Raw genomic sequence first — 16013 nt, forward strand, 5'->3', positions numbered from 1 at the left:
ACCTGTCTATGGGTGGCCTACTTAATTTATGAGACGCGAGAATTCGTTGCTCTGTGTGGAATAAGAAGGCGGCGGCACAGGAGGCAACTACTACTACTACATGCTGCAATTTGTAATTAGTGTATAGGGTGCAGAGCGTAAATCTGCAGCCAAAAGAAAATGTATCTGGCAGATACTTAGTGCCTAGCAGGCGACAACAACCGACGACAGCAGCCAGCAGTTAGTACGGCGGAACCGGGCAGATAATTTGCAGAAAGCCATGGTAACATCATGTGATTGACCGCATTTGTTGGTGGGCGAAAAACCAAAGGAGATTTTTTCCGGAAATGAGGGAGTTTTTAACGGGGTCTAAAGGTGAGAGAGAGAGAGAGTCAGGAGAACTTAATGAAAATTTCTAAAGAGAAAATGGGAAATTCTATAAAGAGTTGAAGCGGAAAATATATACATGTTTAAGTTTTATTAAATAACCTGGGATATATTGTTGAAAGATAATAAAATAAGTAATATTTGCATATGATTTCTATAAAAAAAAAAATCTACAAAGGACACATTTTCATACAAATCGCTAAATTTTGGAATTAGATTAGTAAAATGTTTCTTATTATCAGTGAAAAAAGCTTAATTGCTACCTCAATTTACTCTTTTGTACAATTTGTTGATAATATTTAATCACCCAAAAAATAATGTTACTTAAACTAAAGTTAAAGTACAATTATTGCTATAATTTAATATAATTTAAGCTTGTGGTTTAATTAAATAACTTACAATGTCTTGTTGAAAGCTTAAAATGTGAAGTAAAGAAATAAATTATACAAATTCTACTAAATAACTAACCAGTAAAGGAAATAATTTCATAATATTAAATAAGTTCAGTAAAAAGTATTTTAATATCAGTCAAGAAGCATAATTGCTACTCCAATTTGCTCTACAAATTCTTTGTCATATTTAATCACCCGAAACTAGTAAAGTTTTTAATTACTACTTTCTATAATTTATAACAATTACAACAATTTCCCTTAGTAAGCATTCCACAATTTTTGCTCATAAGCTTTTTTAACTAGGAATTAGTTATATTGTCAGGTCACCAAAAATCCCTAAAATGTAGATACCGCACCCGAAATCCGTCCAAAAAAGTCAAATTATAGACATGAATTGCGGACTATTTAGCTGCAGTGGCCTCATTAAAGTTATTATCAGGATGCGAACTAGCGAGCGGACTTTGTTTGTTGGTAAACTTTTTGCTGACACTGTGCGTATGGTGTGGTGCCACAACAAAGAGTCAAAATGCGACAGGGAACAGGGGAAAAAGGACGAAGGACCTAGGACAGACAGTTTTAATGTTGAGAGGGGAAGAGCAGACAGGAAGCTCGAAATGATTTGGAGCGACTGGCAGAATGGAAATGTAAATGCACAATAAAGTAGAAGGATTAAGGATTATGTCACAGACACACACATACACATATGTGACTGAAAGGACGATACACAGGGAGACAGAGAGACAATGTAGAAAACAATGACAAGAGTGACAAAAATGTTGGCACAGGTTTTTTTCTCCCATCATCTTTCATCCTGGCCAGCAGCATCAGCCTTTATCATCTGTCCTCCTGCAGATGATGATGATGATGACGATGGCGATGTGGACATGTGTTTTGTCAAAGGCAAAGACAAAACGATATGATGATATATATGACATAGCCAGAAGCGAAACCCACTCGCATATGAAAATATATACATATATTTTGATACTTAAATGTCAGGCAATATGAAGTGACATTTAATTAGAATGTCCCAAAACTGATGACTGGGTCAGAACAGAACAGAAAAAAAAAACCATAATCAGAGTATTTTGTTAATCAAATCCAAGTGAAAGCCGCTTGTGACAACCTTTTCAAGGGAATGCATTTTGGGAGCCAAATTTATAATTTACTAGCTACAAAGACTTGGATATTAATCCATCAGTTTAGTTGAAGTCATTAAAACAGAATGACATGATGCTGTTGTCCCTCCCAAAAATATGTAAATCCCTTTTGCCCAATATGATGGTGGGGAGAGAATGAGAGCTTAGATGACTAGAGCCCTGGGCCTAAGCCAAAGTAATTGGAAATTAAATTGGGGGATTTCTCTTGAGTGGAAGTGACAGCCACGTGACAATCAAAGGCCGTACCCATAACGTAACCCACTCACGACGATGGCTCACGTACTCACCTCTAACCCGGCCTGGTTCCTCCTCCTATTGTTGATGGCCAATAATTGCTTTATCATAGCGAAACTCACTGCCAGGGAATATCATTTTACCATTAATAGAGAGAGAGAGAGAGAGAGAGAGAGTCGGAGAAAGGGAAACAGAATTTCATGCTGGAATGGAAAACTATAGAATAACATCTATAGAAATGCTGTAATAGGCATGGAAAAGATTGTTTTGTGCAGAGTAATTTTAATAGGTCATCATATTAGGGGATTCCCCCCACGACAAACGATTCGTTTGTTGTTTGCTGCTTTTCCCTCCAGTTCAGTTATGGTTATGGTTATTGTTGTTATTGCAAGAAGGTGGTGTATATATCGATTTCATGGCAACAGGGATGCTGTGTCTCCATCCCACTTTTCCTCCCTCCCACACACACACAAACACACACATTTCATCGGCTTGGTTATTGGCCATTTGCCCGATGCGATGACATGTGCGTTTAATTGCGTTTTACTTATTTGACACAAATTAATATGGCACCACCACCACCACCACCCTTTTCACATAAGTATGCTATATAATTTTACTCTCTCTCTTTTGGCCAATTAAATATTTCTGCAACACTTAGTTGCGGCTGCTGGGAATGGCCAGGAACATAACTTTGAGTTTGAGCAGGGCCTGCGGCGAGGACTTTGAGTGGAAACCGAAAACCCTTGAAGAAATCTTTTAAAGTTCGCTCTCTTAGAGTGTGTGTGTGTGTGTGTGTTTGTGAGTGGCATCAACCGCACCATAAATCAAATTATGACGACCTGACGAGGAGCGGAAATCATGACCGAAATGTTATTAAGTGCAGTCAAGGGACCCCCAAGACCAACGAGACCGACCCATCTTGAACGCAAAAAGGAGCCTAAGCTTGAGCAGTCCAGAGAGCAAACCCTTGACCACTTTCGACCCGCTAGGTTGTGTTTGAGTATTTTACGTTATTAATATTAATATTATTACAAGAGACGACACAAGTTTTTGTATGGAACAGGCAAAGGCAAAGGCAGAGGCAGTCTGTAAGGCTGGCAGGCCGTGTGTGTACACATAATTATGCAATTTAATGAGTTTTCTCTTTGCTGTCGCAGCCCCCGGGCTACTCTACCTTTGCAGAGACACACAACATACACACAGAGAACCGAACTTCACCATAAAACCCCCTTGTTAGGACAGCAGCAGCTGCACATGTGCATAATTAATTTTAAAAATTAATTCTACATCAAGGAGTTGTCGGTTATGCGCAGATATATTTCAAAGGCCGTAAGCTATATCTCATGGGATTGTGTACAGTCAAGTGTTTAGTCTTTTATAAAAGCTAAAAGCAGGGACATTTATGAACTTGTTTAGGTTTGAAGAATACTTTTTATAAAGCTTGGAGTCTTATTTATCTTAACAACTTTTGAAACTAGGAAGCTCATTGATTTCTTCTCCATTATTCCTTTAGAAATCTATCATTTTTGTGGCAAATTTACATTGGAACTAGGAAGTTCTATGATGATTTTCCCTTTATTTCCTTATAACTCTCAGAAACCTATCCTTTTGTGGCATAATAATCAATCCTTTGACTACATTACTTGGGAATGTAAAGGTTTATGGGTTCATTTTAACTAAAAATGCTTATAAAATCTAAAAAAGTCTCTGGAAAAAGGCTAGAACCTCAGCTCTGAGCACAAATTATTCCTCAAAGAGGCGAAAAAAATCGACCTGCAGTCAAGGTGAAGCTGTGTAACAAAAATGTTGTTGAAGGCATCTGATGATGGGGAGAGGGATGGTGATGATGCTGATGGTGGCTGGTGATGATGATGATGATGATGCGGTTGACTTTGCCACAACAACGCTGCCAACCGACGACAACTTGACATGGGAGCTAGAGCTGAGGCTGAGGCTGATACTGAGGCCGAGGCCGAGACTGAGGCTGAGGCTGAGGCTGAGGCTGGTGACTAGAAAAGACAGGGGGCCGAGACTCCTCCTCTGTCTGCCACTGATGTTTGTTTTGAGCCCCATGCCACAGAGCCGCCTGCCAGCCAGAAGTCAGCCTCTCTTTTCGCATTTTCCCTGGGCTGCCATAAACGGAACGGAAAACTCCTCACGACAGCGATGAAATTGACGTATAAAGTCAACGGCGTCAACAAAAGTCGTCTCTGCAAAAGGAGAGGGAAGGGATTCTCCATTTCTCCAACTCATCTCTGAGCACATGACAGCACTTTTGAGGCATGTGTGTGTCACGTTCAGCATTTAGCATTTATTGTGTCTGTATATTTGTTTTTTTCTCCCTTATTTCTTTATTCAATATTTTTTTTTTCTGTGACCAAAATTGAATTGAAAAAGTTGGCAAAAAGGTGGCTTGCCTGTCCCAAAGTAGACTGCAGTTGTTGTTTGGTATTCCCTTTTATTAAACCATAAGTTGCTCTGCCATTTTCAACAAAAATTTTGATTGAAACGAGTGACTCCTCCTAGTGAGTATGTAGATGAGTTTTGAAACGAGAAGTAGAAGTGGAGTATGATGATGTTCAGGGTAACTCGGGGTAACTCCCATTTGCCAACTTTGATGAAGTTGCCAAAGGAAAAAATACAGAAACAGCAGCAAAAAGGATGAGTGTAGATTCTTTTGTGATTTGTGTCATTGTCTATCCACTGCCTTGCAGGAAATTAGAAATCTTTGTGCACACACACACACACTGTGCTGTGCTGTCTGCGTGTGGAAAGCCAAGCAAAGAAAGAAAATTAGAAAGCAAACTGGTTTTTCTGCCATTACAGACATTGGCATTTATATGTCGAGTTAATTAAAAGAAAACTAGTTATGCTAGTACCTCATTCACTCGAAACTCCATCTCCATCTCCATCTTCACTTAAGAAAAAGTCATTAAAAACCAAGGATAAAGTTGGAGTCAGAGTCGAAGCCAGAGTTTGTCCGTCACACAGTGCGTATGATTGATAATGAGTTGAGAGAGAGAGACGAAGAAAGAAGCTGCCGAGACATCTTCATTTTTCTCCAAGCTCATCCTGTCTGGGCAATGCAAAGAATGCACATTTCTTGCAAACGGAACTTATTATTTCATTGCACTTGCCTTGGACACTTTCCTGCCACAATTCCCCCCTGGAATCCCATCCCCATCCCCATACCCATTTCCATCTCCATTCCCTTACCATTCCATTGTGTTTGTGGCCACAGCTGCCAGAGCGGCTGTCATTGTTGTCCTGCCAGCTCCTGCTGGGCTTCAGTTCCTGCTCCTGCTCCTGCTCCAGCACCTTCTCCTTGCGACTATGTCTGCGGTGGTATTCCCCGGTGTGCCACCTTAAGACATCGCTGCGGGCGTTCCCCCGTGCCAAGCAATAGATATTAACATGGCTTTGGCGGTTGGAATGGCAGTGTGAGGAGATGGAGATGGAGATGGAGAAGGAGCAGGTATCACCTCCACCTCACTCAGACAGTCTTCCCAGGACGTCTCCCATTGTCATACCTGTAGGTGCAATTTACATATTGCCTGGCAAAAGTGGTCTCCATGGAGTAAAGGGAGCGATGGGGCAACGATTCATGAGAGCTGCTGGAATTGTAATTTCTAATTTACTTTCATCTTTGATGCGGGCGGACGGGCTCGTTGGACAACTGATAGAGATCCTTCAAAGGGTTCCAGCGGAAATGTAAATCCCACATTTATGCATGAGAGTCAGGTCTCCTGACAATAGATCACAGTTCCCTTTTAAGGTTTATGAAATATTATAATATTTTCCTGGAATCTAAATACAAATTGTACTCTTTATGGAACCCTTTATTGGTGGGTTTTATTGATCATTAAATGGGTATATATTAGATGATGCATTCTTAAAATTGTGGTAAAAAAAAACGAGCAATAAAAGTTTGTAGTTTTGTTTTATTAAAAAATAGTAAGAAGATGCTGTTTTAATACTTTCTTAATTTGTAATTGAGATCTCTTAGTTTTGTCTGCCTTTAATAAACACTTTTTCTAGATGTTCCTTCGGACATTTAAATTAGTTATGTCCATAGTTTGTCCAGCTTTCATATGTATTTATTCTATTCTCAATTCTATTCTCCCCACCATAGTAGTTATCCTGTCAAATGTTAAGTGCAGCAGACTCTCACAAATTATGCGCATTTTTTCGGGGGGGAGGGCTTGAAGGATAGTATCTCTACTAAAAGCTCCCAGAGTTGTATTCCTCGCGGTCTCTCTGGCTTTTTCTGTCTAGGTGAGCTGAGCCAGCGTTACATGGGGAATTAGTGCGCATAATTTCATAAGCAAGTCGACTGCGAGGACCCAGCTCCATGGAGCTCTCAGCTGAGCTGAGCTGTTGGGGGAAAATGGGAAATGACAGGAAGCTTTTCGCAGTCATCGCGTTGGTCGCTCGCTGCGCAAATATTTTCATTTTCATTTTTTTTTTTGTGGGCCCCCGGGAATGAATGTCTGCTGTATTACATATCCCGTACATATGCCTATGTACAACATCGGAATACATCGAGTTATGCTGGGAATTTCTTCAAAAAAAGAAAAAGGAGGCTGGGAATGGATGGAGACCAGGGTATATCTGTACTAAATTGCACATGAAGTGATTTCGAGCGTAAGAAATGCCCCAACAGGAGTACATCAATATTATATATACAGAAATATATACGCAGTACGTTTGGAATATGCAGAAAAACTTGGCGCAGGTTCAAAATCAAAAAAAGAATGAAAGGAAGGAGGAGGAAAAATTTCATATCAAAATTACAAACAGGCCCAGGACAGGGGACTGCAACTCTCTGCCAGAAAAAATGTTGAATATGAATGTGAATGTGTATATAGGATGATGGATGAAGGAGGTTGGTCTGGTGTCCCCCACACTATTATTGTTGTTGTTGTGCCAAAAGTGCCGGAAGTCGTGAACTCTGTATGGGAACGTGATTAAATGCATTGCCGGCATTTTGTGCATAAAACTAATTCGGCTAATTTTGTTATTTATTGGTCAGAAATGGCAAATGAAATTCCTTTAAAAACAACTTATTTATGTTCTTCCACACAATAGTAATTATTTATTTCTATATCTATCTCTCTAATTGCAGCCCAAGAAATCTACATCTACATCAGCTAAGCAACAGTATTCTTGCTCAACAATAAAGCGAAAGCTCTGAAGACACAGCAAAAGATAAATACAAAATAAATACACAAGAGGAATATTATATATATTATATATGTTGCATTTTATAAAATAATATAAAAGGGAAGAAGAAAACAACACACTAAAGTTTAAAAAGGCGGCCAGAAGAACGCAGCGAGCTTAAAGCCAACAAACGTAGTACGACTAGCAAAAGACACCACCAATTTAGTTTTGATCTAATAATACTAATAGCCAAAATCTCTCTCTATATATATATATGTATGTATAGTATATGTATCGATCATCTATGATTGATATATAGCAAAGGAGATATATATATATATCAATATTTACAAAATCACCGCAACATAAACAAAAGCAAAGGTGTGCCGTGTCCCCCCAAAAACACACACACACCCCCACACCCACTCACACACACTCAAAAGACAGAAGAGAAGTGACTAGAGAGATATATATATATATATACTCCTGAGATACTGACCGAACTCTCTCTCTGAGCCCGGTCACATCCCAGATACCTTTCATCTCAACCGCGTTAACACAAAAGGCAGCAAAATAGATACCATGGAAGACAATAACACGAGCAGCAGTGCGGGCGGTGCGTCCATTAAACACGAGGATCCATCGGTGACACTCACAATAAGGCTGATTATGCAAGGAAAGGTAAGTCATAAATGAAAACTATTAAATATTATAACAATTAAGAGTTTAAGATACATTTATAAGACTTTAAAATGCAAGTTTACTCCTGTTAAACTATAAAATCATATAAGATTTAGGTTGCAATTATATGACTTTAAAATGTTTCTTTTTTTTTTACAAAGAGCTAAGATTTTCATTGAAACAATGAGGTTAATCTCAACATCTTCCTTGAAAGTATCTTGCTGAATTCGAAATTGGAAATTTTAAGAGCATTTTCTGGGAAAAGTTTATATAGAAACGAATTATGAATCATATATTTATACACTTTTATAGAATTAAGCTGCATTCAGGAAATATTAACAAAAAACCAATAAATCTCAGTTAATCTGAAAGTTCCTTAGATTTTCTCTCCGAATCCTTGGCCAAAAGAGATTAATCTCAACATTTTCCTTGGCAGTAAGTCACCGAAGTCGTACTTTATTTTATTTTAGGAGCATTTCCTGCCAACAAAATCATAGAGAAACGATTTATAAATCAAGAAGTTCCATAATTTTATTAAATCAAATAGCTTTTACTTCCATTGATGAGATTTTAATAGAAAACCCAATGAGTGCAATAGAAACTCTTATATCTAAAAACATAACTCAGAAACTCATTAAAACTGAAAATTCCTTAGATTAACGCTCTCGATTCCTGTGCAAAAAAAAGGATATCCTTTATTTTAATAGTGCTTGAAAAGTGTCACTGCCAGAGATAGGGGATAATTTCTTTTGAAAGCCGAACAGACATATCTGATTGAAAACAATCCCTAAGAGTCACTCCAACGCAGTGACATCGACCCTATTCGACCCGACCTCAAAGTGGGGTATTCAACTCGCATTTCCGACTCCACCCACATCCAGACTTCTTCCTCCTCCTCCTTCACATCGAGTGCAAATGTCTATTAAAATATGAACGCTTTTGTGCACACCATTGACTTCTGTCATCTTAAATATTTATGGACCTCTTTTTCAATTCGCACAACAAAAAAATCAATAAATCGGAAAGGCAGCAGAGAGCGCGACTATGGGGCAAACAAACAATAAAACTCAACCTGACCGTAGGAGCAAACAATAACGTACAAAAATTATAAATTAATGCGTACATTTTGTATGCAAATTAAAATTAAATAAGCGCCACGTAACGCATTATGCCATCGCAATTTAAGGTAAATTAAAGAGTCAGAGAAATATATGTTTATACTTTCGTAGATATATAAAAATACAAGGCCATAAAAAGGAGGAGACGAAGTAAGGCATCGACATCGGCTATTAAACAATCATTATGGCTTCCAGATATGAGTAATAAAAAGCAAAAGGCAAATAAAATATATCAATTTATAAATTGTTTTCAAAATACACACATAATGTATGTGCAAATGGATATATATAGTATATAGTATGGTGTGTAGGTAGGATATGCATCGGGTTAAATCGTTGACAAAATAGCCTGCGGAGTTAACGAGTTTAACCAGTTGGAAAAAAATGATGACAAAGTATAAAAAAATGTAATATTAAAAAATATATTTACCGCAAATCTGGGCCAAGCTTTAATCAAGGGAAATGTTTTGATGGCATTTTTCCCATATAAACAAACCGCGGGGAACCCTTTTGTTAACAGAGAGTAAAAACTGGAATATTCAATTAAATTAATTTCAATCAGGTGTTAATAGTTTTCATTAGGTATTTGCAATGTTTTTTATAGAATTTATATTTTTATGTAGATGTAGTTTAAACTTAATTGCTTGCTAGGGAAAAAGTTTAATGGTTTATATATTGTAATAGTTGCTATAGCGTTTTATAAGATATTATTTCTAACTCGAAAAAGATGCCACTTAACTCAGGTTTAAGCTCTCTATTATTCCCAAAAAACCAAAATGATGATAAGTCAACAAAAGTTTATTGTTTGCCATCAAACTGCAGCTTCTTTTGCCATGTGCCGTGTGATTCATGAGAGTCACAGTCAAACTACTCAAGATAAAAGCGGCATTAAGCAAAGAGTTAGAAAAAACCCGACACTAAATAGCTGCTTATTTATTTAATAACAGTCAACAAGCCATTAAAAACTATTATTCAACGACATTAGCCAGCCAGACAGCAGTCACAACGCCAGCGCCAGAAAAGGCTGTCACGCAAATCCATAGTGTCGGATGTTGTTGTTGTTGTTTCTGTTTTGAGTTTGAGTTTTAAGTTAAGATGCGATGAGAGGTTTGTGCCACTCGAGAGATCTTGGCCAGAAGCTGTGAGGAGGAACTGGGTCCCCCGAGCACGTGTTGAGCACTGGCAAAGCTGTCATTTATCTCTTTAGCCTTATTCCCAACACAGCCAAAAAAATAAAGCTGATATTCAGCTTTGGATTTTGCCCAGGCATCGATTTAATTATAAATTCGACCGTTGTTGGATTTTATTTTTATAAATGTACCTCATCCCCATCTCTTCTAGAGCCTGGTGCAATTTGAAAGGCAGCGACAGGTGCAGATAAGGCGACAGTGCAATGGTTTGGGAAGGAAGGGGCACTTTTACACGATGTGTAGTTGAAAATTGGCAAAAAGGCCAAAAATGTGTTTAGACGGCGACAATTTATGGCAGAAACAGCAGCCAGACAAAGAAATCGAATTAAAGCCGAAAACAGCTGGTTGAACGGGGAGGAAAATACGGGGGAAAAATCCGGGCTACCTGGTCGAAATCCAACTCATCTCCCTTCACCGATCTCTCCCTTGGATCCCATGAATAATTGCGCACTTTTTGGCTTTTACGCAATATATATAGCACTGCATGAGATGGAGAGACGAATAAATACTTTGTAAATGTAAATTCTGCACATTTTCTGAGATTTTCCTATATATATAAATTGTATTTTTTTCTTGCTGCTAGCAAATACAAGGACTCGGGCAATAAATTCCCAAGACACTTTTGTGCGGCGCCGACAGACTAAGGCTGTCGTTTTTGTTATTGTCAGTCTCTTGATCGATAGTTATAGATTAGCATGATTTATGCGATTTTTTTTCAACTGCCGCACAGATGTGAATAAATTTTGAAGCGCAATGCAAATCAAGTGGCGAAAAAAAGTCAGAGAAAACAAAAAAAATACAAGAAAGAGAAAAATCACCGACAGCCGCAAATAAACAGCGATATAATGTCAACTGAGTTGGCATTAAATTGAATCGAACACGAGTCGCATAGACATATGTCTTATATTTGTTTAATTGTGCCTAAAAAGAGGGGGTATGAGTTTGTGTTAGGTTGAGATATTTAAGAGGTTGGGATAGGTTAAAGAATAATATTAAAAACATATAGATGTTTATGTGTTATACCCTTGCCGTTTGCAATTGAATTAAATGATCAAATAGGAAATATATCATAACTAAGCTTAAAATATTAGATTCCTTTGAATCGATATTTATCGATATTTTTATATGACCAAGTTTTGCGATTTATTAAAGTTTAAAAAACTTATAACTAAGCCAAAAATGCATTAATTTTAGTTCGGAAAGCATTCCAATGCTAGTTTTTAATAGAAATTTAAATCTTTATATCTCGTTTTTGTCAACTTTTGAACATTTTAACGCTGTTACCCCTTATCTTTTTTCTTGCCAATAAAAAGAAACAATTTCGAAAATGTATTTTTTTTTCCCAGACATGCCTAGATCGACTCCGCTGTTGATTCTGATCAGGAATATATATGATTTATAGGATCGGAAATGAGTCCTGCTTTGTAAGCTTCTGATTAAAACCCTTGGAAGGGCAAAAATTAAGAAAATATATTAAGGGTCTTAAATTGGCTGTGAAATTAGCTTAGTATATATATTAATTTGTTTAAAGACTTAAATACATAAAACCACAGTAAAGCCATTAAAAAAAATGTTTTCAAAACTTGTTCTTTCTCTTTATTTTGCTCAATATCATTAACTCAATTTAAAGATTCATAATTTATCCATCTCATCGCATAAATCTCGTATAAACCGCCCATAAATGCAATTATTTATTAATGAGCAAATGGAATAAATGCTTATTAGTAGAGGTAGATACATATATCAGACCTTATAGACAAAGAAGCAATTAAAGCAATCCAGAAAGCAATTCGTGTGGCGCCCTTTTTTGTCTGAGAGTAGAGCAAGGCCATTAGCACCATTGTTATTCGAGTATTTTTGATATTTTTCCTGCGTCTCTAATTAACTTTGGCTTATTATTAGTTTCATGCGGAAAGTCACAGTCGGTCTCTGAGTCAGAGTCAGAGTCACAGTTGCAGTGTGCAGTTTTTATTTTTCATTTTGCAGTCGCTTCCAAAGTCGTGATGCAGTTAATTAATTTATGAAAAGCGGGAAAACGCGAGGAAAACAAGCAACAACATTTGCCATGCAATCGAGCGACAGAGTGTGGAAAATGAAAAGATACAAAAACTGAACACCTTTTTCTTTTGTTTTTACTGCGCCCTGGGCTTTGGGCTTTTGTGTTTTTCTATTCACTTTTTTGAATTTATTTTTTTTGCTTTGTTTTATTTCTTGGCAGCCATCCGCAAATTGCATAGAAAAAAGAAACGTAAATGTGGGTTGCTCTCTCGCGTCTAGAATTGCCAAAGCAATCCGTCGGTAGACATAGATATTTGCAGTTGTTGTTCTTATTTTTGAATCATGCATTTTTAATTAGTGAAATTGCACGACGTCGACAACGATGCGGCACCTTTATGCGAATTTTCAACGCGGTCTGCCACATTTCCCAAGCACTTGTCTAATTTTAATTAACTATGTTTTTTTTGTCGAAGAGAATGAGCATTTAGTTGTGTAATCAAGATGATATCTGTTTAATGTTCCTTAGAGATTGATTAGAAATGAGGGAAATGTTCTATTAGTTAGATTTGTTTATATATCAGATTGAAAAGTAAAATGCATCTACAAATGCTTTACATTTATGTTAGCAAAAATTTAAGCACAACTGACTTTATGGATTATTTCCCTTATTTTCGATATTAAAGTATTTATTTATTATCCCCTTATGCTTTTAAATTCAAATATTACTAGCAGTTTTAACATTTTCCAGCTACATGCCTGCAGGAGACATTTCTCATTCGTCCCTGCGCGTTGTTTTCGTTATTTAATTAAATTAAAAATTTGCCACTTGCTGCGTGGCCTGGCATCTGGCCCTGGTCCTGCATCTGGCCCTGGCAAATTGTAAATAATTTAATTGTACAACATATATTTTTTTCTTTGCATTTTTCCTGCCAGAAACAGCAACAACATGCTGCAATTCTCCCACAAAAAAAAAAAAATAAGAGAAGAAAAAATACGTTTGCAGGGCGACAAAATGCGTTGCATGATTTATTGTAAAGAGGTGTAGGATATAGAGAGAGGGGGTGTAGCAGCAGCACATGTGTGCCACAGCAGGCCATATGTGTACGTATGTATGTACCTTACCCCCACCGCCTCCCCCTTTTGTCACATTGCATTTTCCAACATTTGTTGCAAGTTTTTCTTGCATTTTTCCTTTGCCATGCCAGCAGCTCCCATAAATGGTTCTCACGGTTTTGCAATTGCTGTCAGAGATTGTTTGCCGTTGCTTTGGTTGGTTTGCTGCTGCTGCTGCTGCTGTTGTTTTCTTTTGTATCTGCAATTTATTTATTTTTGTACAAATTTTCAACGCCGGCTCTTGTACTTAAAAAACCAAAAATTCACAAAGCGCTGAAAAGGGGAAAAACATGAAACAAGTCATGCTGCTTGGGTTGTTGTCTAAGCTAAGAGCCAAGTTTGTTTTCTTTTCTCTCTATTTTTTATACCGTCTTTACTGTCTAGTGCTCCACTAACATCAAAACCTCTCTTTTTTTATATATATATATATATTTTCCCCCCAACTTGCCTCAGCTTCATCTACTGCCCTTATTGTGCCCCACAATTAGCGTTGTCCATTCTTTGGACTTCAACTTTAATGCGTTTTCTGTTATTGTCTGTGCTTTGGCTCTCCATTGGCCATTGTTATTTGTCATAATCTTTGGAGCAGTCCATGTTTTCATGTCCCATCTTATGGTGATAAATGGAACTAGCTAAAATTTCTGCTCTTGGCCAGAGATTGTGTGGGAAACTACAAAAGATGTGCAAAAGTCATTAGAGAGTTATCATATATTTAGTACTAGAAAATATTGCTGTGCAAATATGCTAAGATTGCTCTCTACTATATATTAGGATAAAGTTAACAAAAAAGTTGTTAAATTAAAGAGGGACTAAGTTTTTATGGTTTTATAGATGATTGAAAAACAATTTTTGTTAGTATTTCTGAGGAAATCTAATGGAAATATGTATTTTCTATTATTAAATTAGACCCATAAGAAGCTCTTCAGTTAAATATAAATCCCTTTAATGAGTTTTCCATACAATTTAGATGAATAAAGTATTATATTTACAGGTTAAATGTACCAACAAATATGATTTCACTAACAGTTTCTAAGTCAAAATCTTCTCACATTTGTAACGCTGTTATTTAAGCCTTACATTTACATGGTAGTTCTTTGAAACAGCATCAATGTTAACTGGCAACCAACAGATTTGTAATAATCCTCCGACTAAAAACAACAACAAATTCTATATAAAAGGGAGCTAAATCTTATATTCTCTAACCACAGAAGCGAATGCTGGCATTCTGAAAGAGCACAACAGCACAGCCTGTGTCTGGTGGTTGTCAACTTTTTCTATGCATATTTTACATAGAATAACGAGAAGCAATTCAATCCTTTTCCAAATCCGATCCGATCCAAAAAACAAAACATTCAACACACAGACTGAACTGTGGGGGGGGGAAAAATGTGCCGGCTCTCGACCGCAAAGTGATTTTTGCATACGCAAAATAGCACGCATGTGAAAATCGGAAAATGGGAAAATGCCAAATGCGTTTTGTGTTCATTGTTGCAGGAGATGTACGCCGGAATTCAGGGAATTTAATTGCCGGCCGGGAGGAGGGAGTAAAGTAAACAGCAGGGGATTATAGAGGGTCAGGATAGGGCGGAGGCGGAATCGATGCAATCAAGTGAAAGTCCCGAAAATACGCCTCCATAAGGGCAGCAGGAGCAGCAGGGGGTCCTCCAGTGATGTCCGGCAGATCCGATTTATGCAAATTGCGCAAACTTCTGAACGGAAACTGGCTTGCAATCACACAAGGGGATAATTGAATGGAAAGCGGTCCAGTGCGGGAGAGCGGGGCTTTTGGCCACATTATTAATGATGATGATGGGGCCCCGAGACCGTTTGCCGAGTCGCTGATGAGCCGCCATCAGTGTGAATGGTTATGAGGGACCTTCTAGGCCTCCACCGAGCACTTAGATGTTGCTGTAGATACAGATACGAATACAGAGATACGCAGATACAGATACTCAGATACACTTTACAGCCACGAAACTTGTCCCATAAATTACAAACACACAGACCGCCAAGTAGGCAGACAGGCGTAAAAACGCATCTGAGTTCGGGTCGCTGGCGACCAACGATAATTACGCCAATAATTATGCCAATTCGGTCTGACATTTGTGTACAATAAATATCTATGCCTGCGAATAAATTCAAGTAGTTGTTCTTGTGTCGATTGGTGGGGCATAAATATTCTCCCTACCCTCAAAAAAGAAAAGAGCGGCCAAGATGCAAACGGCGCATAAAAATCCGGATAATGCCTAGGAGGAGGAGGACGGAGGGGGATACCACCACAGATTTCCCTCTCTCGGACATTGTTTTGCCCAGTTTGCATTTTGTTTGGCAAACTGCCCGTTGCCGCCGTCCCAAAAGATATATATATATTTACATACATATTTGTTGGGTTTTGGGTGCGCTCTCTTCGTCACAATAGATTGCTGCACTTTGGATTTGTGAAGGTTGTTCGCTATGGTTTATGGCCAACAAATTGAATGGTTGCTGCTGCAAGTGGCAACATTTTAGCATGGCCAAGTAAAATGTATCTGAATCCCTAAATGCGAGTAGCAAAAACACATTTTAAATGGAAATTATCGAGAGACTTTAAATAAA

The 16013-nt window shown here is 37.8% G+C and overlaps 1 protein-coding gene across 50 annotated transcripts in view; it reads left to right on the forward strand.

Annotated features, from left to right (window-relative positions):
- mub (poly(rC)-binding protein mub) overlaps positions 1–16013 on the forward strand; it is a 66915-nt gene that overhangs the window by 26421 nt on the left and 24481 nt on the right. For all 50 annotated transcript variants that reach the window (XM_086834393.1, XM_086834394.1, XM_020957894.2 and 47 more), the window contains exon 2: positions 7281–7999. In XM_086834393.1, coding sequence (XP_086690519.1) covers positions 7901–7999 — 99 coding nt within the window. In that variant the 5' untranslated portion in view covers positions 7281–7900. The remainder of the gene's footprint in view (positions 1–7280; positions 8000–16013) is intronic.

The sequence above is a fragment of the Drosophila serrata genome, unplaced genomic scaffold, assembly GCF_035046125.1.
Source record: "Drosophila serrata isolate PLE 108 unplaced genomic scaffold, ASM3504612v1 contig_272, whole genome shotgun sequence".
Lineage (NCBI taxonomy): Eukaryota > Metazoa > Arthropoda > Insecta > Diptera > Drosophilidae > Drosophila > Drosophila serrata.